The following is a 21,519-nucleotide window of genomic DNA, read 5'->3' as shown; positions in this document are numbered from 1 at the left end:
CCCCTCCTTCCCACTTTCCCCCCTATTTTCCCCTCCTCTTGTCAGCTACCCTACTCCTCCCCCTCCCATCATGACCTCTCCTTTCCTACCTCCTCCCCCACCTCCTCTTTTCCTCCTACCCCTTCTTCTCCCCTCTCCTGTTGTTCTCTCTTTTTGCCTCCCTCCCTATCTCTTTTTTTTTGTTTTTGTCAATAGTAGGGCTTGAACTCAGGGCCCGGGCGCTGTCCCTGAGCTCTTTAACTCAAGGCTGGTGCTCTACCACTTTGAGCCACACTTCCACTTCCGGTTTTCTGGTGGTTCATTGGAGATCAGAGTTTCTTGGTCTCTCCTGCCTGGCCTGGCTTTGAGCTGTTCACCCCTATCTATCTTTCTGTTTCTGCTTTTTGGAGATGGGGTGTATCTTTGTTGCTCAGGCTGGCCTGGACCACCTCCTTATCCAGGACTGTGGGTACATGCCACTGTGCCCAGCCAAGCAGACATTTTTCTGAAAGACCAGAGAGTCAATATTTCAGGCTCTGGCTATGTAGTCAGAGCACACGGAAATGCGCCTGTGCTGGGTCCTGGCCCCCAGCAGCGTATACTCTTGGGTGGATGTTTAGATGATGGATTTTCAGGTTAACAATATTCAGCAGATGAAGGCTTTGAAAATATTCCAAAAGATGAAAAATCTAAGGAATCTGAAACACTTGGGGGTCTCAGCATTTTGGAGACAGTACCCCTCAATCTCAGCCATGAATTATTTAAGACAAGCTTCATTGTCTGGTTTAATGATGAGGTTAGCGGTGTGCAGCGGCTCATATCTATAATCTCAGCTACTCAGGGAGGCTGAGATCTGAGGCTCCAACCCAGGCAGCAGAGTGTAAGCTCTTACCTTTTGTTAACCGTCCAAAAAAGAAGTGGTATTGTGGCTCAAATGGTATAGCACCAGTCTTGAGAGAAACAGCTTAGGGATAGCACTCAGGTCCTGAAGCGCTATTACTGGTGCGCACACAAATACACAGTTATTCACAAAAGGAAGTGCAGTATGACTTAATTGCCTAATTTTATTTGGTAGTGCATTTACAAGTGGAATAATCCCTGAAAATGTGACTTTGATTTACATTCCGTTTAAAGCACATTCTAGAAAATAGGAACTTCTGTACATGTATACGTGTATACATACTTATTATATATATATATATATTTAAGGGTTCTAGATTCTTTTTTTCCTCCCATTCATTGAAATTGAATTAGAAGCTTGAGTCTTAGGACCAGGTGTGGTGGTGCATGCCTGTAATACCAGCACTTGAGATGCCGAGCCGGAAGGATCTTGAACTCAAGGCCAGCCTGGGCTACTTGCTGAGATTCTGTCAAACAAACAAAAACTCTAGGTCCCCTCTTCCCCCCCTCTCTCTTTGGTGCCCTGGAAATTCATTCCTTCAGGGTCTGAAGAGGCCTAGCTTTGGGAGACATAGTGCCTGAAAGGTCTTCCTTCTGAATTATGCAGTGTCTTAGAGCAAGAATGAGATAAGAAAATGCCTGTGTACCCAGGGATGGGAGAGGGAGAAGGGGGAGCACATTTTTTCTTCTAGTTTGCACAGTTCCTTGCTTCCAGGTGTGAAACACCTGTTCAGGGATATGTTTGAGATGCTTCATTAAGATTTTCTTTTTTATTTTCCTCCTTTGCCAGTCCTAAGGCTTGATCACAGGGCCTGGGCACTGTCCCTGAGCTTCTTTTGCTCAAGGCTGGCACTTGAGCCACAGTGCCAATTTTGGCTTTTTCTATGTCTGTGGTACTGAGGACTCGAACCTGGGGCGCATGCATGCAAGGCAAGCAAGTTCTCTACCACTGAGCCACCTTCTCAGCCCTTCATTAGGATGTCCTGAAAGCTTCTTGATTTTTTTTTTTTGTTTTGTTTTTTTTTTTGGCCAGTCCTGGGGCTTGGACTCAGGGCCTGAGCACTGTCCCTGGCTTCTTTTTTGCTCAAGGCTAGCACTCTGCCACTTGAGCCACAGCGCCACTTCTGGCCATTTTCTGTATATGTGGTGCTGGGGAATTGAACCCAGGGCCTCATGTATATGAGGCAGGCAATCTTGCCACTAGGCCATATCCCCAGCCCTGAAAGCTTCTTATTGCATAGGTCATGAGAGCACTTGGGCTGCTCATTCCAGTTGTCTCCATTGTGCTTTTTTTTCTTTTTTTTTTTCCAGTCCTGGTGCTTGAACTCAGGGCCTGGGCACTGTCCCTGAGCTTCTTTTGCTCAAGGCTAGCACTCTGTATCACTTAAGCCATAGCACTGTTTTCAGCTTTTTCTGTGTATGTGGTACTGAAGAATCAAAACCAGGGCTTCATGCAGGCTAGCTAGCCAAGCACTCAAACACTAAGCCACATTCCCAGCCTTTTTAATTTTTTTAAAATTTATTTTAATTTTTTTTGCCGGTCTTGGGGCTTGAACTCAGGGCCAGAGCACTGTCCCTGGCTTCTTTTTTTTTTTTTTATCAAGGCTAGCGCTCTACCACATGAACCACAGTGCCACTTCTATGTTTTTCTATATATGTGTGCTGAGGAATCGAGCCTAGCTTCATGTATACGAGGCAAGCACTCTATCACTAGGCCATATTCCCCGCCCCTATTTTTATTTTTTTAATGTTAGTCCTGAACTCAGGGTCTGCCCCTGAGCTTTTTTCACTCAGTGCTACCACTCTACCACTTGAGCTACAGCTCCACTTCTGGCTTTCTGCTGGTTTATAGTAGATAAGAGTTCATCAGACTTTTCTGCCTCAGCTACCTTTGAACTGTAATCCTCAGACTTCAACCTCCTAAATAGCTAGGATTACAGGTGTGAGCCACCAGTGCCTGGCTTTCAATGTAATGTGTGGTTTTCTTTTTTTTTGGGGGGGGGGGTGTCCTAGGGCTTGAATTCAGGGCCTGGGCACCGTCTCTGAGCCGCTTTGTGCTCAAGGCCAGCACTCTCCCATGTGAGACACAGAGCCACTTCTAGCTTTTCTGAAGTTTATTGGAGATAAGAATCTCACGAACTTTTCTGTCCAGGCTGGCTTTGAACTGTGATCCTCAGAGCTCAGCCTCCTGAGTAGCTTGGATTACAGGTGTGAGCCACTGGCACCCAGCTTTCAACATAGTTCTTTCAGACAACCCTTTTCTAATTCTTTTCTTATGTATCCCATCTTGAAACTCTAAACAGAAACAATTTTTAAATTTCCTTCATAGAATATTATAACCAGTTATATCAGCAACTCATACTTCAGTTCAAAAGTAATAGGAAAACTTTCTATTTGACTTAAAAAGAAAAATCTCTGGGTATTTATCTCCTGAAAAACTATAGTAAGTCCTAGCTCAGTGAAAATAATTTGTATGTTATAGGGACTTAAACCCAGATCCTAGTTTGTGTGTGTGTGTGTGTGTGTGTGTGTGTGTGTGTGTGTGTGTGTGTGTGTGTGTGATGGGCTTCAACTCAGAGCCTGAGCACTCACCCTCAGCTTCCTTTTTGACTCAAGGCTAGTCCTCTACCACTTGAGCCTGAGCTTCACTTCTGGTAGTTTATTGAAGATACATTGAAGTGTTTCACACGGATTTTTTTTTGCCTGGGCTGGTTTTGAACTGCGATCCTCAGATCTCAGCTTCCCAAATAGCTGGGATTACAGGCATGAGCCACTGGCACCTGGTCTAGTATTCTTTTTATTTATTTATTTATTTTTTAACCTAACTCAATTCCATTGACTTAGTAAGCTTGTTAATGTTCTTAATCTCGGCTCTCATGTATTCATTCCAATTGACCACTGTGTGATAACAAATAGCTATGTAGCTATTCTGCCTTGGATCTTTTTTTTCTGCATGCTAGGGTTGAAAAAATATATATATGTGTATATATATATATAAGTGTTCTCCTTTGCCTGCAAACTCCTTTGCCACTATTTTAACCTAACTGTGCAATCTATTGTATGTGCTGTGTTCTCTTTTCTTCCGCTGTGACCGCACTTCCCTCAGGTCTCCGCTGGCCCATCCTGCCAACAACCATGGATGCCGCTCGACTCATAACAGCCCAATTCACACTACCACTGGCTCCCGTCTTACACAGAACCTCTCTGTGTCCGTTCCCACTCTCATCTACACTGGTACGACACCACTGAGACCCCCAAAGCTGGGGAGAGAGGCAGGCAGGGCCCAGGAGACAGGCACCCCCCAAATCTTGGCTGCCTCCGCCTCCTCTTCTATTCTCCTAATTCTCATTCCACCTGCTGTGAGCACTTGTGCTGAGCCATCTTTGAAGCTCACACTTAAGTAAAAGGGAGTGTAAGCCTCTCCACACCCCAAAAACCTGCTCCACAGAGCCTCGCAGAACCCTGGCCCCTGACTTCCCATGAGTCCTCCCAGTTTGAGTCTACTCCTGAAGTTTCCAGTTCATTCCATGGCCCTTGGAATCATTTTCCATATTGGCGGAGAAAATCTTGAGGTCCGATTCTAAACTGAAATAGTCTAGCAGAATTTCTGCCTTTGCTTATGTCCTGATGTTCCCCCACCCCCCAAAACCTGCTGGGGTCCTTCTGTGTAATAGGATTGTTGGAGGACAGGTAAGTGGCGGTGTTTCTGCTCAGCTGCGTTTTTAATCTGAGCTGCGTTTTTAGCTGTGTCATTCTGGATGCTTTGGGATAAGGAAACATACTTGGTTTTTTTTTTTAACTTTCTTATTTATGTCTATATTTGTTGTTTGGAAGAAATCTAGGTGTGTGTGTATGTATGTGTCTCTAGAAATCTGCAAACACGTGGCTATTCCCACACACCATGATTTTTTTCAGTTGGAACTTAACAAAAGCACTTATTTTCTATATTTTGGTCTAGATGTATACTTTTGATTTCTCTCATGTATTTATATATATGTATGTATATTTCTTTTGCCCCTTGATCTGTCATTTCATGCTTTTTTTTTTTTTTTTTTTTGCTTTGTTCACGCGGCTTATTAACTGTTTCAATGCAGATAATTTTTCTCCGGAGAATGGTGAAAACGTTTTAAAGCAGTCTTGGTTCTCTGGCTTCCTCAGGCTCCACATGTGATTAAAGACAGGCCCACCCTGCCTCAGTTGCTTTTCCTGGGGCTCCCCCACCCCCCTCCGATCATGCTGCCATCTCTCCAAAGCCCTTTGGCACATGATTATTTCATGTTTCTCCCCCTTCTTCTGGCAGGATACCCTTCAGCGAAGACCCCAAGCCCAATGCTCACTCATCAGGACCCTCCACCCCTCTGAGAAATCACACTTACTCCTTTTCTCCTTCTAAATCGTACAGTCGACAGTCTTCTTCAGACACAGACTTAAGTTTGACACCCAAAACGGGTAAGGCATCTTCACCCGCCCCCCCACCCCCTCCTTTCTCCTCTGCTTTTTTTTTTTTTTTTGTAAATTTGAAAATTTTATTTTGTTTCTGTGGCATTCACTTTCCATGCAACTCTTTCTCTCGTTTTTAGTTAAGTCACTAGAGGATGTGTAGACAGATCATTTTTCAGTGACTTCAAATGAAGTAGGAAGCTTTTTTAAAAAAAATCGCTTAGCTAAGACTTTATTTAGAGATGGGTATTTATTTTTTACTTACTTATTGCCTGTTGTGGGGCTTGAACTCAGGTCCTGGGCTCTGTACCTGAACCCTCTATACTCAAGGCTAGCACTCTACCACTTGAGCCACAATACCACTTCTAGTTTTTTTCTGTGTCTGTGGTACTGAAGAATTGAACCCAGAGCTTCGTGCATGCTAGGCAAGTGCTCTACCACTAAGCCGCATCCCCAGTCCAGCATTTAATTTTTTAATGGATTGAATTCATTTGTTAAGATCAAATCCAGACATTTATTTTCGAGTGTGGGCATGTTTTCATTTCATGCTCAAATAGAGCAGGAATAGACCCTTAAAAGCATTCGCATGTGCAAGTCATATGCTGGCTAGCAGCAAGCGAAGCATATTTCATTCCTTGTTTCTATTTCAGAATTTAGTTCTACAAGGTTATATTATGGAAGGAATTTTCCAGAAGTACAATGAATGGTTTCACTGCAGTGTAGCTATCTAGTCTTTGTAGATTGGGCTAATAACTCACTGAGGCTCGTGAGTGGGCTACAGGTTTGCTCAGTGGGAGGACCCAGTGAACATTTTAAGAGGCACCCCAGGGCGGTGGGGAGCAGATGATACCCCTCGTTGATGCATTTGTTGTTTAAATGTTGGTTTTGCTTGTTTTATTGTCTTAAGTCAGAAAACAGCTTTTTTTTCCTAAACACCCAATGTTGTTTTGCATTGTTTTTACTTTGACTATTTCTCAATTTATTCAGTTTCCATTTTGTTCATTTCTGTTTGTGTTTTTATGAAGAATCTTTGGGTTTCTGTGAATATGTTTTCTTATAAAAAATGGGTAAGGATGAAATTAGATTCTTAGTTGCTCAAAACCAGAGCTAGTTTATCTAAATGATTACATTATTATTTTAAAAAACAACTACTGACATTAAAATATTATTTTAAAGAACAATTAAAATGGTATTCACGGCCCATCCTGGTGGCTCATGCCTGTCATCCTAGCTACTCAGCTGAAAGCCAGCCCAGGCAGGAAAGTCCTTGAGACTTTTATCTCCAATGAACCACCAGGAAATGGGAAGTGGCTCTGTGGCTCAAGTGGTAGAACACTAGCTTTGAGCAAAAGAGTTCAGGGATGTACCCAGGCAGGCCCTTAGTTCAAGCCCCACAACCAACAGCAACAAAAATTTTATTCCTATACTATGAATGGCAACTATTTAACGATAAAAATACCATAAATAAGTAGTTTAAAAGCTCATGATTTATAATCTTTTCAGTAGTATTTTGGTGGTATTGAGATTTGAACTGTGGGCCTTGTGCTTGCTAGGCCTGAGCCACGTAGTCAGCCCTTAAGTAGCATTTTGTTTAGCAATTTTCCTGTCAATTTGATTATAACAGATTTCTTACTCTTTTTAAAAAATTTAACACCTTTAATAAACCCTAGAGCTGTTTATGCCAGTGTTAGAAAGGAAACTTACATGACTACAGATTTTCTGAAAACTTTGAACCAAGAAACACCTTAACTTCAAACCAGTGCTAATTGAATAGGAAGGGCATTTAAAAAGCTTCTACAGGATTTAAATTTTTGTTTCCTTAAAAATATAGTCGGCTGGGAATATAGCCTAGTGGTAAAGTGCTTGCCTCGCATACATGAAGCCCTGGGTTTGATTCCTCAGTACCACATTTATAGAAAATGCCAGAAGTGGTACTGTGGCTCAAGTGGCAGAGTACTATCCTTGAGCAAAAAGAAGCTCAGGGACAGTGTGCAGGCCCTGAGTCCAAACCTCAGGATTGGCAAAAAAAACAAAAGCAAAAACAAAAACCCACAAAAATATAGTCATAGCCAGGTACTGGTTTTGCATTCTTATAATCCTAGGGACTCTGGAGGCTAAGACAGGAGGATCGTGGTTCAAAACCAGGCCAGGCAGGAAAGTCTGTGAGACTCTTTTTTTTTTTTTTTGCCAGTTCTGAGGCTTGAATTCAGGGCCTGGGCATTGTTCCTGAGCTTCTTTTGCTGAAGGCTAACACTCTACCACTTGAGTCACAATGCCACTTCTGGCTTTCTCTGTTTATGTGGTACTGAGGAATCAACCCAGGGCCTCCTGCATGCTTAAGTACTCTACCACTAAGCCATGTTTCCAGCCTGTGAGATTCTTTTTTTTTGCCAGTCCTGGGCCTTGGACTCAGTGCCTGAGCACTGTCCCTGGCTTCTTTTTGCTCAAGGCTAGCACTCTGCCACTTGAGCCACAGCGCCACTTCTGGCTGTTTTCTATATATGTGGTGCTGGGGAATTGAACCCGAGGGCTTCATGTATACAAGGAGAGCTCTCTTGCCACTAGGCCATATCCCCAGCCCCCTGTGAGACTCTTTATCGCCAATGAACCAGCAAAAAATGCTGGAAGTAGAGCCAGAAGTAGGCCCAAGTGGTAGAGCACTAGCCTTGAGGAGAAGAAGCTCAGGTCAACCAGGACTGGCACCCCCCACCCCCCAAAAAAGGTCACAGAATGTAAGAAAGAGATTTATGAATACCTGTTACATTTGAGAATAATTTTATTTTTATATATATATAGTTAGCCCTCCTTCTGGATTAAACCAGCCACAGCACAAAATTATTTGAAAACCCCACATGTTCACAAATACCTACAGTTTTCTCTGCCACCATCCCAAAGCCGCGGTGCAGTGGGAGAGCAGAGGAGATGGTTTCAGATACAAGGGTCATGTGCAGAGCCCGCCCCCATCTTCCAGAAAGTTCAAGGGACAGGACTGTTAGTGAATTCCAGCACTGGCTCGAGCTGGCTGTAGCCATGGATGTGATGGAGTTGTAGCCTTCTGATCATACTTATTGCCATAAACATGGAACCACTCAAATTGTAGTCTACTTTAAAAAAAAATAGGTTCTGGCCTGTTTTTTTTTTTTTTTTTTTTTGTTTTTTTTGTTGTTGTTTTGCCAGTCCTGGGGCTTGAACTCAAGGCCTGGGCACTGACCCTGGCTTCTTTTTGCTCAAGGCTAGCTAGCACTCTACCACTTGAGCCACAATGCTCCTTCTGGCTTTTTCTATATATGTGGTGCTGAGGAATCGAACCCAGGGCTTCATGCATGTGAGGCAGGCACTCTACCACTAGGCCATATTCCCAGCCCCAGATTCTGGCCTTATAGGTGACAAAACAGAACTAAAAATTCATTGTGTTTTGAAAAGTAAATCTTCTATTTTTTTCTTCCTCTTTTAGCTCTTTTTTGTTCCATTTATTTATTTATTTATTGATTGATTGATTTAGCTAGTCCTGGGGCTTTGACTCAGGGCCTGAGCACTGTCTTGGCTTCTTTTTGCTCAAGGCTAGCACTGTGCCACTTCTGGTTTTTTTTTAATATATGTGGTGCTGAGGAATCAAACCCAGGGCTTCATGTATGCGAGGCAAGCACTCTACCACCGAGCCACATTTCTAGTCCTTTTATTTTTATTTATTATTATTATTTTTTTTTTCCCCAGTCCTGGGGCTTGAACTCAGGGCCTGGGCTCTGTCCCTGAGCCTCTCTGTGTTCAAAGCTAGCACTCCACCACTTGAGCCACAGCGCCACTTCTGGCTGTTTCTGTGTATGTGGTACTGAGGAATGGAACCTGGGGCTTATGCATGCTAGGCAAGCACTCTACCACTGAGTGACACCCCAGTTCTATGAATGTTGTTCTACACCTCTAGTTCTATTGGTTGGGTTTTTGTTTGTTTGTTTTTTGGTACTTGGGGCTTGAACTCAGGGCCTCCTCCTCTGGTTTGGCTTTTTCCACTCATTGGCTGGCATTCTACCACTCAAGCCACATCTCCACTTCTGGCTTTCTGCAGGTTGATTAGAGATAAGATAATTGGAAATATATCTCATATCTCAGCCTCCTGAGATTACAGGCGTGAGCCACCAGCACTGGGCTTTTCTGTTCCTTGATTCACCTGAAAGGCCAGGCTGAGAGAAGCTTATTAAATAGAAAGCAGCTGGCCAGGCCTCTTCCCTTTATTATTTGCTTGATTATAGCATCTGTGGGGTAAGCAGTGAACTCTTTTATATTAGTCTTATAAATTCATTTACAAATTAGTATTTCCCCATAGTAATTTATAAGCTAATCTTGCGGAAATGTGTTCATTTGTAGTCATTGGGTCTTAATCAGCACCCCAAGAAATAGTGGGGTACAAGAAACTGATGATCATTGAATAGCTATTTGAAAACTGGAAAGCCAGAAATAGAGCAAAGTTAGTCCTAGAAAGTTGTATTTTCTGTTAGTTAAAATAGTTATAATAGTTAACACTATTATAATACTAATACTATATGTAATACTATTGTGTTATTATGTCCTACTATTCTAACATGCTATTATAATCATACTATTATGATACTAATATAATAGTTAACCCTATTGCCTATTTTTCTGGTCAATGTCTCCTCTTTCTGTAGACTAATCATTTATGTATTTTTGGTGTGTGTACATTACTGGGGCTTGCACTCAGCCTCAGCACTGAGTTCACTTTTCCACTCAAGTTTGGTACCCTGCCAGTTGAGCCATAATCCACTTCCAGCTTTTTTCTGTGATTCACTGGAGATAAGTCTCTCAGAGACTTTTCTGCCCAGGCTGGCTTTGAACTACGATCCTCACATCTCAGCCTCCTGAGTAGCTGAGATATGGTTCCTTACAGACGTGAGCCATCTGCACCTGGCTTCAGTTTTTACATTTAATGAGGCTTTATTTTGATATATTTTCCCCTTGTTCTCATCCATTAAGGCTGTAGTTTCTGAAAGCTAGTGTTTGGATAGTAATTTAAACCTTGTTTTGAGCTAATTTCTAATTTTTTAACCAGCTACACTTAGTTTTTGTGATCCAGTGAGTATATGAAGTCTGAACTCAAATCTGTGTATATGCATACATTATTATAATCAGAATAAAGATGAGGCATTGTAGAAGAAAAAGATTATCAACATGCACCTCCAAATCAGACAGAAATAAGTTAGTCTTATTTTAAAGTAAAAATGGCAACTTTGTCTATCTTATAGGGTACTGAGTATTTGATTAAAAATAATACACATTCAAGATAGACATTGATGGCTCACACTTGATATCTCTAGCTAACCAGCCAAAAGCTGGAAGCGGAGCTGTGGCTTGAGTGGTAGAGATCTAGCCCTAGACAAAAAAGCTCAGAGGTAGCCCAAAGGTTCAGAGTTTAAGTCCCAGGACTGGCCCCCACACAAAAATGTGCATTCGATAAAAAATACCATTATATGTTACCTCTTAGCTAGAAACAATTTTTTTTCTTTTTTAATTGTTATAAAGGTGATGTACAAAGGGGTTACAGTTATATAAGCCAGGTAATGAATACATTTCTTTTTAGACAAGGAGCTAAAATAAATTTAAAGATGATGTATTTCCTTCTTTGGATAAGTATTTTTTTTTGATACAGCACATTTGTAAGTATAACACTTCAAAAACGTGGTACATTTCCACCTTCCAAATTCCTAAACAGAACAAGGGAAGTAGTTTGAATATTTCTAGGAAGTTCATTTTAAGGATGATTAAAACTGCTAGTCATCAGTGGCTTACACCTATAATCCCAGCTACTTAGGAGGTTGAGATTTGAGGATCACAGTTCAAAGCCAGCCTGGGCAAGAAAATCTGTGAGACTCTTATCTCCAATCAATTACCGAAAAAAAAAAAAAAGTCAGGAAGTGGAGCTTGTGGCCCAAGTGGTGGAGTCCATGCTAGCCTTGAGGGGAAAAAAAGCTCAGGGACAGGTCCATGCCCTGAGTTCAAACCCAGCACTGGCAAAAATAAGTAAATAAATAACTAAAACTGCATCCAGTTGAAGGTGTGAAGGAATGCTTCCTTTGCAAGGTTTTTCTTAAGCTTCAGACCTGCGCTTATTTGCCTTGTGCTGAGTTGATGCCCTGCTGCCTTTCCTGTGTTTAGTGTAATTGTCTGTACATTGGAATTCATTTGTTCTAGGCCCTTGCCCCATTATGGTCTGCCTTGGTGTGCATTTTTTCTGATCACCTTCTGAACCTGCATCTCTGCTACTTTTTTTCCACAGCACCTAACCCTCAGGGACCTGGGATCTGCCTGAGTCCCAGCTCCCCCCTCCTCTCTTGTGAGTCCTTCCATCTTAGACAGCCCTGTCTTCTCTCGGGACCTAGCCTTAGGCCTCATCCTCCCCCTGTGTGCCCCATCCTGAGGAAAAGCGTTTCTTTCAGTGATGAACTGTTCCTGTCTGCTTCCGGTAGGATGCCATGATGTCACCTTTTGTAATCCTCTTTGCACAAACGCTTCGTTATTTCATACTCTTGCAAACATCAACCGTGTGTTCTATACAAAGGATGGATCTCTGCCCATTGTCTCACTCCTGGATTCCACTGCACCTGTAGTACTGATTCCAGGCACACCCTCAGAAGGACCTGATGGGAGAATTCCACATGTCCCCTACCTGTATTTGTTCCGAATTTTATGTCGGAGGACATTCATCAGAATGTTGACAATCATGACGATTAGGTGTTTTCTCTCCTCTCCCTTCACACCAGCTTCATTTCCATTGGACCTGTCCCATCATCCTCACCAAATCACACCGACACATGAGTAAATTACTGTGTTTGAATCAGTTTAAGTCTCATTTGGTGATAATTCTTTGATTGCCCTCCCCTCCTCCCCCAACTGCATTAGTCAAATTATTTTATCATTTCAGTTTTTTTGTTTTGGATATTTTACTTATCACTACAAATTTACATTTTATGTTACAACTTTTTAATAGACTTAAGAATCTTAGTTTTCTTTCTATTTAGCATTGTATAGTCCAAAAACAATAATGTTTTAGGCTACTGTTAAAAAAAATTCTTGTTTTTAAACAACAGAAACGGGACTGTACACATGCTAACTTTTGTTTCCTTATCCAAAACCAGCTAAAAATGTAAAATGATAAGATGAGTTCTTTTTTAAAGTCACTGGAGTGAATTTGTCAGTGTTTACAGTTTTGAAAGGGTGGTACTAGTTTTGATGTGTAGACTCCTTCCCACTTTCCTCTAATAATCTATTATAAATTATAATATGTAATATGTAGATTATAATGATAGATTATAGGCTATAATCTTACCATAGCTCTGGTGGTATTTCCAAAACAGTAAATCAAGACAGGAAAGTATAATATTAAGCCTTAAAAAATACATCTAAGAGCTTGAGAAATATATTTCTTTTCATCCATAACTATATACATTCATGATGTGTCTATTGTGTGTCCATATTTTAGTTTTTTTCCAAAAAATGTTGTGTTGACATTTGTGAATGAATGCTGACAAGTACGCAGTTAATACTATATTATGATTATGTGTAGAATTGGAAGCTAGGAGAATATAAATTTACTGTACCTCAAAATTAACTCAATTTCTTGTTCTCTACAGAGTTCTGGTATATATTCAGTATAGTTCAGTGCCTTTTTTCACTTTTGTTTTTTACTTTAATCAAATATTTCCCATTTCTTTTTGTGTCCTTTAGTTGATAGATTAGCAATAGACATCATTTGGATTAATTTTTTTGTTAGGCTTAATGTTATAAAAATGGACTATTAGAGATTCAGTCCCATAGCATGAGTTTTCTAATGAAATTGATTTTAAAACAGATCAGTAAAACCTCACATCTTGCTTTAAAAAAAGCAATGACAATAACTCTCATTTACTCTACGAGAGTTAAGTATGTCCTTAAGTTGCATCTCCAGTGCTGCTAACTGCGTGGATGCGTTTTAATCCCGTGTGACTCGGGCTGTATGTGGAAGTGGCTCGTGTTCCTCCAGTGTTCTGGTTACCTGTGTGCTAATTGTCCCGTAGGAATGGGGAGTGCCGGCAAGGAAGGACCTTTCAAAGCACTTTTGAGGCAGCAGACCCAGTCCGCGTTGGAGCAGAGGGTAAGCCTGCTCTTACGTTCTCAGCCTGCGCAGTGATATCATATCTCCTGTCTCCCATGCTTTTCTGGATCCAGTTATCACACTTTTTTCATGTCCAAAATACATTTAAAGAAATCAATATATTTTCTTTTCTTTTTTTTTTTGGTGCCAGTCCTGGGACTTGAATTCAGGGCACAGGTACTGTCCTAAGCTTTTGTTCCTCAAGGCTAACGCTCTACTACTTTGAGCCACAGCACCATTTTCAGCTTTTGGTAGTTCATGGGAAATTGAGTCCAGTTGTCTTTTGTGCCCAAGCTGGCTTTGAACTGCAATCCTCAGATCTCAGCCTCCTGAGTAGTTAGGACGACAGGTGTGAGCCTCTGACACTTGGCTCTAAAGTATTTTCTTTATGAGTGTTAACTTTTGGTTTAGATAAATTGTGTAACTTTTTTGTCTTCTGACCTTTAGTTGGAAATATTCATTGAAAGCTGAGATTGTGTGTGTGTGTGTGTGTGTGTGTGTGTGTGTGTGTGTGTGTGTGTGTGTGTGAGCTTGAACTCTGGGCCTGGGTGCTGTTCCTGAGCTTTGTACTCTTACCACTTGAGCCTCAGCACCACTTCTGGCTTCCTTGTGTAGTTTATTGGCAATAAAAGTCTCACGTCATGGAGTTTCCTGTTCTGGCTGGCTTCGAACTGCGATCCTCAGACTCAGATCTCAGCCTCCTGATTAGTTAGGATTTTAGGTTTGAGCTACTAGTGCCTGGCACTTCTGGCTTTTTTTGATGCTTAATTGTAAATGAGAGTCTCACACATTTTCCTGCCTGGACTAGCTCTGGATCTCAGGCCTCAGATAGCAGCCTCCTAAGTAATTGGTATTAAAGGCACAAGCCACCAGTGCCCAGCTGAAAACATTTTTTATTATTTATTTATTTATTTATTTATTGCCAGTCCTGGGGCTTGGACTCAGGGCCTGAGCACTGTCCCTGGCTTCTTTTTGCTCAAGGCTAGCACTCTGCCACTTGAGCCACAGCGCCACTTCTGGCATTTTCTGTATATGTGGTGCTGGGGAATCAAACCCAGGACCTCATGTATATGAGGCAGGCACTCTTGCCACTAGGCCATATCCCCAGCCCTGAAAACATTTTTTAATGTGTCCCTTAAAGTAGGGAAGGAGATGGTTCATATAATTTGTAGAACACAATTTCAGTAGCGTTTTGATTTCATGACCAAGAATTGTCTAGTATGTTAATGTTAATTGTCAATTAAGTGAGATACTTTTTGTCATTCTCTAAGATATATTAGAAATACTCATTGGCCGGGTGCTGATGGCTCACGCCTGTCATGTTAACTACTTAGAAGGCTGAGATCTGAGGACCGCAGTTCAAAGCCAGCCTGGGCAGGAAAGTCCATGAGATTGTTATCTGCAATGAGCCACCGGTAGCGGTGGCTCAAAGTGGTAGAGTGCTAGCCTTGAGCTGAAGAGTTCAGGGATAGCTCCCCACAACTGACAAAAACCAAACAAACAAACTCATCTTTTGTATTTGTTCAGATTCACATGAACTAGAATAATATATTGATTTTGAATGTTTGGCTCACTAGGATAATGTGTGGAGCTTGAATGTTCTGGCAGGCAATTAGGACAATATATCGATTTTGCATGTTTGGCTCATTAGGCTAGAAGATCAGTGTTGAATGTTCTGGGTAATATTCAGGGCCGCTTGTGGGGTGCAAAGCTGTGATAGTTTTGGATGATGTTTCTCTCTCTGTTTCTTTTGAACTTCATGGCTAAGCGAGGATCGCCTCATAGGTTCTGCGGAGGGCCGGTATGTTTCTCAACACATCAGAGAACCTGTTTCTTGTAGCAGAAGCTTTTCTACTCACCAGTCTGGCCATTTAAGTTTCATTTCAGCTTTGTAGCAGATGTCGCCAGCTTGCTTCTTTTCATAATACAGCTTTAAAACAACAACAACAACAACATAACAGTTCACCCTCGTTCTCTGTTGTGCTAATACAGCGCATGCTGTTTTTTGTCCTGGCATTTCTTTTCAAACATAGTGCTGCCTTAGCTTGCATCTTCATGTCTGATTTGAAAGCTGTCAGCATTTGTGCAGTTTTCTGTGTTGCATCCTATACCAACATCGGGGAAAAAAATGGTAACAAACACCTATTATGTATGTTAAGAGAAGGGATATATTATAGAAAGTGAATGTATCCTTTCCAGAATTTGCCTCTTGAGAACAATCCTTTTTTATTCTGTTATAGCAAATAGTATAATATATTTGTGTGTGTGTGTGCACGTGCACGTGCATGTGCCAATCCTGGGACTTGAACTCAGAGCCTAGGCACTGTCCCTTGAACTTTTTTTCCTGAAGGATAGCACTCTACCACTTGAGCCACAACTCCACTTCTGGTTTTCTGGTGGTTCATTGGAGATAAGAGTCTCACAGACTTTCCTGCCCTGGTTGGCCTTGAACCATGATCCTTAGATCTCAGCCCCGTGTAGTTGAGATTACAGGCCTGAGTACCGGTTTCTTTTTTCTTCATGCTCGCTGCTCACCTGATGGACATGACTGTGAGAACAGGGCAGAAGTTAGTGAGGAATGAAATGCGCAGCGATAGATGGTGGTTTGTGGGTTCCCCCATAGAGCACCTCATTTCCTCCATAGAAATACTAATGGCAGCTCACCTGAGCACTCATAATCCTGTCAAAGTCAAATAAAAAGACTAAAAACACACAGCGGAGAGAAGCTCGCCCACCATTGTCTAGGCTACAATGCTCTTATCTCCAAACTCTCCTGTTTTTATGTTCTTTTCCGAGGTCCCTAATTATTGTTCTGGAATTTTCCTCCACAGAACAACTAAAGTTTTTTTGAAATCAAAGACAAGACTTTTGCTCTGTCCGTGACCTTATGGTCTGTACAAAGAACCTTCAAAACATCTTATTGTAGGGGAAAAAATAATCAGTGAAAATTATTTTGGATTCAGTTATAGATGAAATTTGTATCTCCTTTTTTCTTTTTTGTATCAGTACTAGGGCTTGAACTCAGGGCCTGGGCACTGTCCATTAGCTTTTTGGCTCTATCACTGAGCCACAGCGTCCCTTCTGGCTTTTTTGGCTGATTCATTGGAAATAACAGTGTCTTAAATTTGCCTGCCAGAGCTGGCTTTGAACCATGATCCTCAGATCTCAGTCTCCTCAGTAGCTAAGATTCCAGGCGTGAGCTAACCCATCCGGCTTTGGGCAGTAGTAGCTTTTCTAATTAGAAAATACAGTATAGTGAGGTTTTGGTTAAAGAACAGTGACATTTTTGTCTGTCGTAGGTTCAAGTTGTGTCTTAGAATCAGTGTGCAGTCTTAAACGTGCAGAGCTAGTCTCCTTTGGGGGAGGCATGGCTTGGTATTTTCTGATCAGTGTTTCTTGTCTAAGCATTGAAGATATTGTCATACAGGGATTAAATACAAAGGACCTTTCTCTATTCTGCAACATCATCTGACACCCCAGATATTCTGAGGAAATTTAAGAATTAGGCCCTACTTTTTTGGAAAAGCCTTCACATATTTGATCATATGAGCATTTTTCCTCTAAAGTAGACATGGAAACAGCTCAGATGGAGAGCAGAATGCTTTTTGTCTAAATGTTCAGCTAGTGATATATTTTCCTCCTGCTACCCCTGCCTCTCAGCTGGGCCAAATCTAAACAGTTCCACAGATTGGTGTTTTTCTTTCTTCTCTAGTTTCTAAAAACACTTTAAATTATTATTATAAAGGTAATATAGAGAGGGGTTTTAGTTTCCTAAGTCAGGGAATGGGTACATTTCTTTCTTTCTTTCTTTTTCTTTTGCCAGTCCTGGGCCTTGAACTCAGGGCCTGAGCACTGTCCCTGGCTTCTTTTTGCTCAAGGCTAGCACTCTGCCACTTGAGCCATAGTGCAACTTCTGGCTATTTTCTATATATGTGGTGATGAGGAGTCAAACCTAGGGCTTCATGTATACGAGGCAAGCACTCTGGCCACTAGGCCATATTCCCAGCACCATGAATGCAGTTCTTTTGGGACAGTGTCACCTCTTCCCTCGCTCTCCCAGTTTCTCTTTTTGTGCTGGTAATGAAGTTTGAACTCTCAGCCTCACACTCTAACTTGCTTTTGTCACTCAAGGCTAGTTAGTGCCTTACCACTTGAGCCATGTCTCCACTTGTGACTTTTTGCTAGTTAGAGACTCACAGTCTTTCCTACTCAGGCTGCCTTTGAAACTTGATCCTGAGATCTCAGCCTCCTGAGGAGCTAGGATGACAGGCATGAGCCACCAGCGCCTGGCTTTATTCTTATACTATGTAGACACATTTTCTTCCCCTTGTTACTGTAGAGATTACTTATAGATTGTTACTGAGTTTCTCTTAAATGTGCATATATGGGCACACAAGTGTACACATTCCTGGGTACTGCGGGCTGCTTGTTGAGTCTTCTCAAGTGCTGTGCTCTGTATTTCCCATGGTTGACGAAGCCTGCCAGAGCCCCAGCTGCTTGTATTTGTGCCTGTTTCTCGCACTGTCTCTGGCTCCTATCTTTTATATGTTGCATTTAATCCACTCGGGTGCAGAAATTAAGATAGAGACTGCTTTAAGAATTCTATGTTTTACCAGGCCCTGGAGACACATGCCTATAATCCCAGCTACTCAGGAGGCTGAGATCTGAGGATCATGGTTTGAAGCCAGCCCAGACAGGGAAGTCTATGAGAATCTTACATTCAATTAAACTACTCAGAAAAAGCCAGAGAAGTGGCACTGTGGCTCAAGAGGTAGAGCACTAGCCTTGAGCACAAAGAGGCTCAGGGACAATGAGGCTCAGGGACAATGCGTAAGCCCTGAGTTCAAGCCCCAGGACTGCCCCCCACCCTCACCCCAGAAGCTATATTTGAACATAGATGCAGTGGCTACTATATCTAATGGTGTGGATCTCACCTATAGAGATAGCGCCCAAGCCCAGAGTTCAAGTCCCATGACTGATCAAAACCAAGTCTCATGGACTTTCCTGCCTGGGTTGGCTTTGAACTGCCATCCTCAGATCTCAGACTCCTAAGTAGTTAGGATGACAGGCGTGAGCCACCACTTCTACATTAATCTTGTAGTTGGAGATCAGATAGCATATTCTCCATGTTTGGATAATTCATAGGCTTGCCTCTTTCTTCCTATGTGCTATTTCAGTGAATTTTCTGTGTGTGTGTGCGTGAGCGAGCGAGCGTGCATGCATGTGTGTGCGTGTGTATATTGATACTAGGGCTTAAACTCATGGTCTCTCACTGTTTTTTGGGGGGGGCGGGGCTTGAACTCAGGGTTTTTTCTGTGTATGTGGTACTGAGGAATTGAACCCGGGACTTCATTCATGCTAGGCCAGCACTCTGCCATTAAGCCACCTTCCCAGCTCCCCTTAACTCTTAGGTTGGCAGATTGTATGTCCTTAAGAGAAGAGGGAAGAGAGAAGCTTGGAAAAACTGTGGCAATTGTGTTGCCTTCCTGACTTGCTACATACATCTCCCATTCCTTACAATTTCCCTGCTGGCCTAGTGCTGACAGAGAAGGGGTGACAGCAAGGGGTAATTGTACCCAGCAGTCTTCTGCCTCCCTCAACTTGAAACTTGCCTTTCTCCTACCAACAGCTTCTCTCCTACCACTCCCACAATCCCACTTTCTCATAGATCCCATGTCTCAGGGCATAGCGCTCCTTATACAGCCAGCATTGGGGACCTGTTAGGGGGCTCTGCACCCCAAATTACACATGGCTCAGAGGGTTGGCTGGCTAGTTACTTCCTCTCATTGAGCGATGACACTGGAGTAGATGATGGCGACTGAAGAATAGGTCACAGACATCTCAGATTGAACCCTTAATATTTTCTCTATAATCAGTAAATCAACAAAATGCTGTTTGAGGGTTGATTAAAAACAGTAAGTGGAGTTTTGGTGGCTCATGCCTATCATCCCAGGAATCCCATCAGGAGGTTGAGATCTGAGGATCGCAGGTTTTCAACGAAAAGAGACTCAGGACAGCGCCCAGGCCCTGAGTTCAAGCACTAGAACCAGCAAAAAAAAAAAAAGAATAAAATAGAAGTATGCCCGGATTCTGTTGTGTTGACTGTCTAGTGATATGGTATTGGAACTTAGTATCAAGCCTGTGGTATGCATTTAGTGCAGCCTTTTTTTTTTTTTTTTTGCCAGTCCTGGGCCTTGGACTCAGGGCCTGAGCACTGTCCCTGGCTTCTTTTTGCTCAAGGCTAGCACTCTGCCACTTGAGCCACAGCGCCACTTCTGGCCATTTTTTATATATGTGGTGCTGGGGAATTGAACCCAGGGCCTCATGTATATGAGGCAAGCACTCTTGCCACTAGGCCATATTCCCAGCCCCAGCCTTTTTTTTTTTTTTTTTTTGGCCAGTCTGGTGCTTGAACTCAAGGCCTGGGCACTGCCCCTGGCTTCTTTTGTTCAAGATTAGCACTCTACCACTTGAGCCACAGTGCCACTTCTGGCTTTTTCTGTGTATATGGTACTGAGGAATCAAACCCAGGGCTTCATGCATGCTAGGCAAGTGCTCTACCACTAAGCCACCTTCCCAGCCCATGGGCAGCCTTTTATGTCAAGGACCTAGTATGCATTTCCTTACATCAAGCTTTTCCACAGCACTTTTTCTTTTATCAAATAAATTCCACACATGGTCAGTAGTGTTTCCCTCTTTTCTCTCCCCCAGGAGTTTCCGTTTTTCACCTTAACAGCCTTCCCCCCGGGCTTCCTCTTGCACGTGGGTGGCGTGGTCAGCGCCCGATCTGTGAAGCTTTTGGACCGTATCCACAATCCTGGTATGTCTCATGAAATGTTGATTTCGATCATAACGGTCACTGCTGATTTTTATTTATATTTTTGGAAGCCTGACAAGGAAAAAAAAAAGCGAGAGAAGAAAGTATCACCTGGCATATGTGACTTTAAAATATTTCCCATAATCTTATTTAGAAATGTATCATATATATTAGAAATAGGTTTTTGTTAACTTTCCTATGTAAAGACAAAATGGTCTTGATTTATGTTTTGGCCAAGGTATCACTATATCACTTTGAGGAGATCTGTAAATAATCTTTGAATCACAATTTTTCTTTTTTTTTGATCCAGGAGATTTTTTTTTTTTTAATTACAATCTGACCATCATGGCTGTTCATTTAAAGTATTCATACTTTTCCTTAACAAGAGCTCTCGGTAGATTACTTAGTTTCCTGGTATTCATTTAAATTGTAGTTGTGAGTATAATGTAAGATGTGTTAAGAATTTTCATAAAAACACCTAGTTCCTTGATATCTGATCTATAAATATGCTGAATAAACCATCAGGAAAAATTTAGCAGCTTAAAACTCTTTTTTTTTTTTTTGCCAGTCTTGGGGCTTGAACTCGGGGCTTGGGCACTGTCCCTGGGATTCTTTTGCTCAAGGCTAGCACTCTACCACTTGAGTCACAGCGCCACTTCTGGCTTTTCCTGTGTATGTGGTACTGAGGAATCGAACCCAGGGCTTCATGCATGCTAGGCAAGTACTCTACCACTAAGCCACCTTCCCAGCCTTGATTCTTTAAAGCCTGGGGCCTAATTATAACAGAAGACAGATGTCAGTGTCTTGGCCTAGAAATCCTCCAGGATAAATGGTGGGCACTTTCACTACATAGAGTTTGTTCTAGAATATTCCATTGACTAGATGTCAATTTTTCCTCAGCCACTTGTTTGGATGATGTTACAGTATTCTTTTTTTTTTTTTTTAATTTTTGGTCTTGGGGCTTGAACTCCGGGCCTTGGGCACTGTTGCTCCGTCTCTGAGCTCTTCTGCTCAAAGTTATTAGCACATTGCCACTTGAGCCATAGTGCCACTTCCGGTTTTCTGGTGGTTCATTGGTGATGAGTCTCAGGGATTTACCTCCTGTCCTGGCGTGTGATCCTCAGATCTCAGCCTCCTGAGTACCTAGGATTACAGGCATGAGCTACCAGCTTCTGGCTTAAGATTTTTTTTTTATTTTTTTATTTTATTGATAGTACTTGTATAGTCTAGAGTATTTAGA

At 42.1% G+C, this 21,519-nt stretch overlaps 1 protein-coding gene across 5 annotated transcripts in view; it reads left to right on the top strand.

Moving 5' to 3' along the window:
- The window catches only part of C2cd5 (C2 calcium dependent domain containing 5), a 74,406-nt gene that overhangs the window by 10,980 nt on the left and 41,907 nt on the right, over positions 1–21,519 (top strand). For 2 of the 5 annotated variants that reach the window (XM_048335149.1, XM_048335148.1), the window contains exons 7-9: positions 5,180–5,328; positions 13,386–13,462; positions 20,174–20,282. In XM_048335149.1, the coding sequence (XP_048191106.1) occupies positions 5,180–5,328; positions 13,386–13,462; positions 20,174–20,282 (335 nt within the window). Of the gene's footprint in view, positions 1–3,985; positions 4,114–5,179; positions 5,329–11,608; positions 11,795–13,385; positions 13,463–20,173; positions 20,283–21,519 lie in introns of all 5 variants that reach the window. The other 3 variants (XM_048335152.1, XM_048335151.1, XM_048335150.1) reach the window with 2 other exon arrangements.

This window comes from Perognathus longimembris, chromosome 27, assembly GCF_023159225.1.
Source record: "Perognathus longimembris pacificus isolate PPM17 chromosome 27, ASM2315922v1, whole genome shotgun sequence".
Taxonomy (NCBI): Eukaryota; Metazoa; Chordata; class Mammalia; order Rodentia; family Heteromyidae; genus Perognathus; species Perognathus longimembris.
Note: the sequence above shows the minus strand (reverse complement) of the source record. Positions and strands in the feature narration are given on the sequence as shown.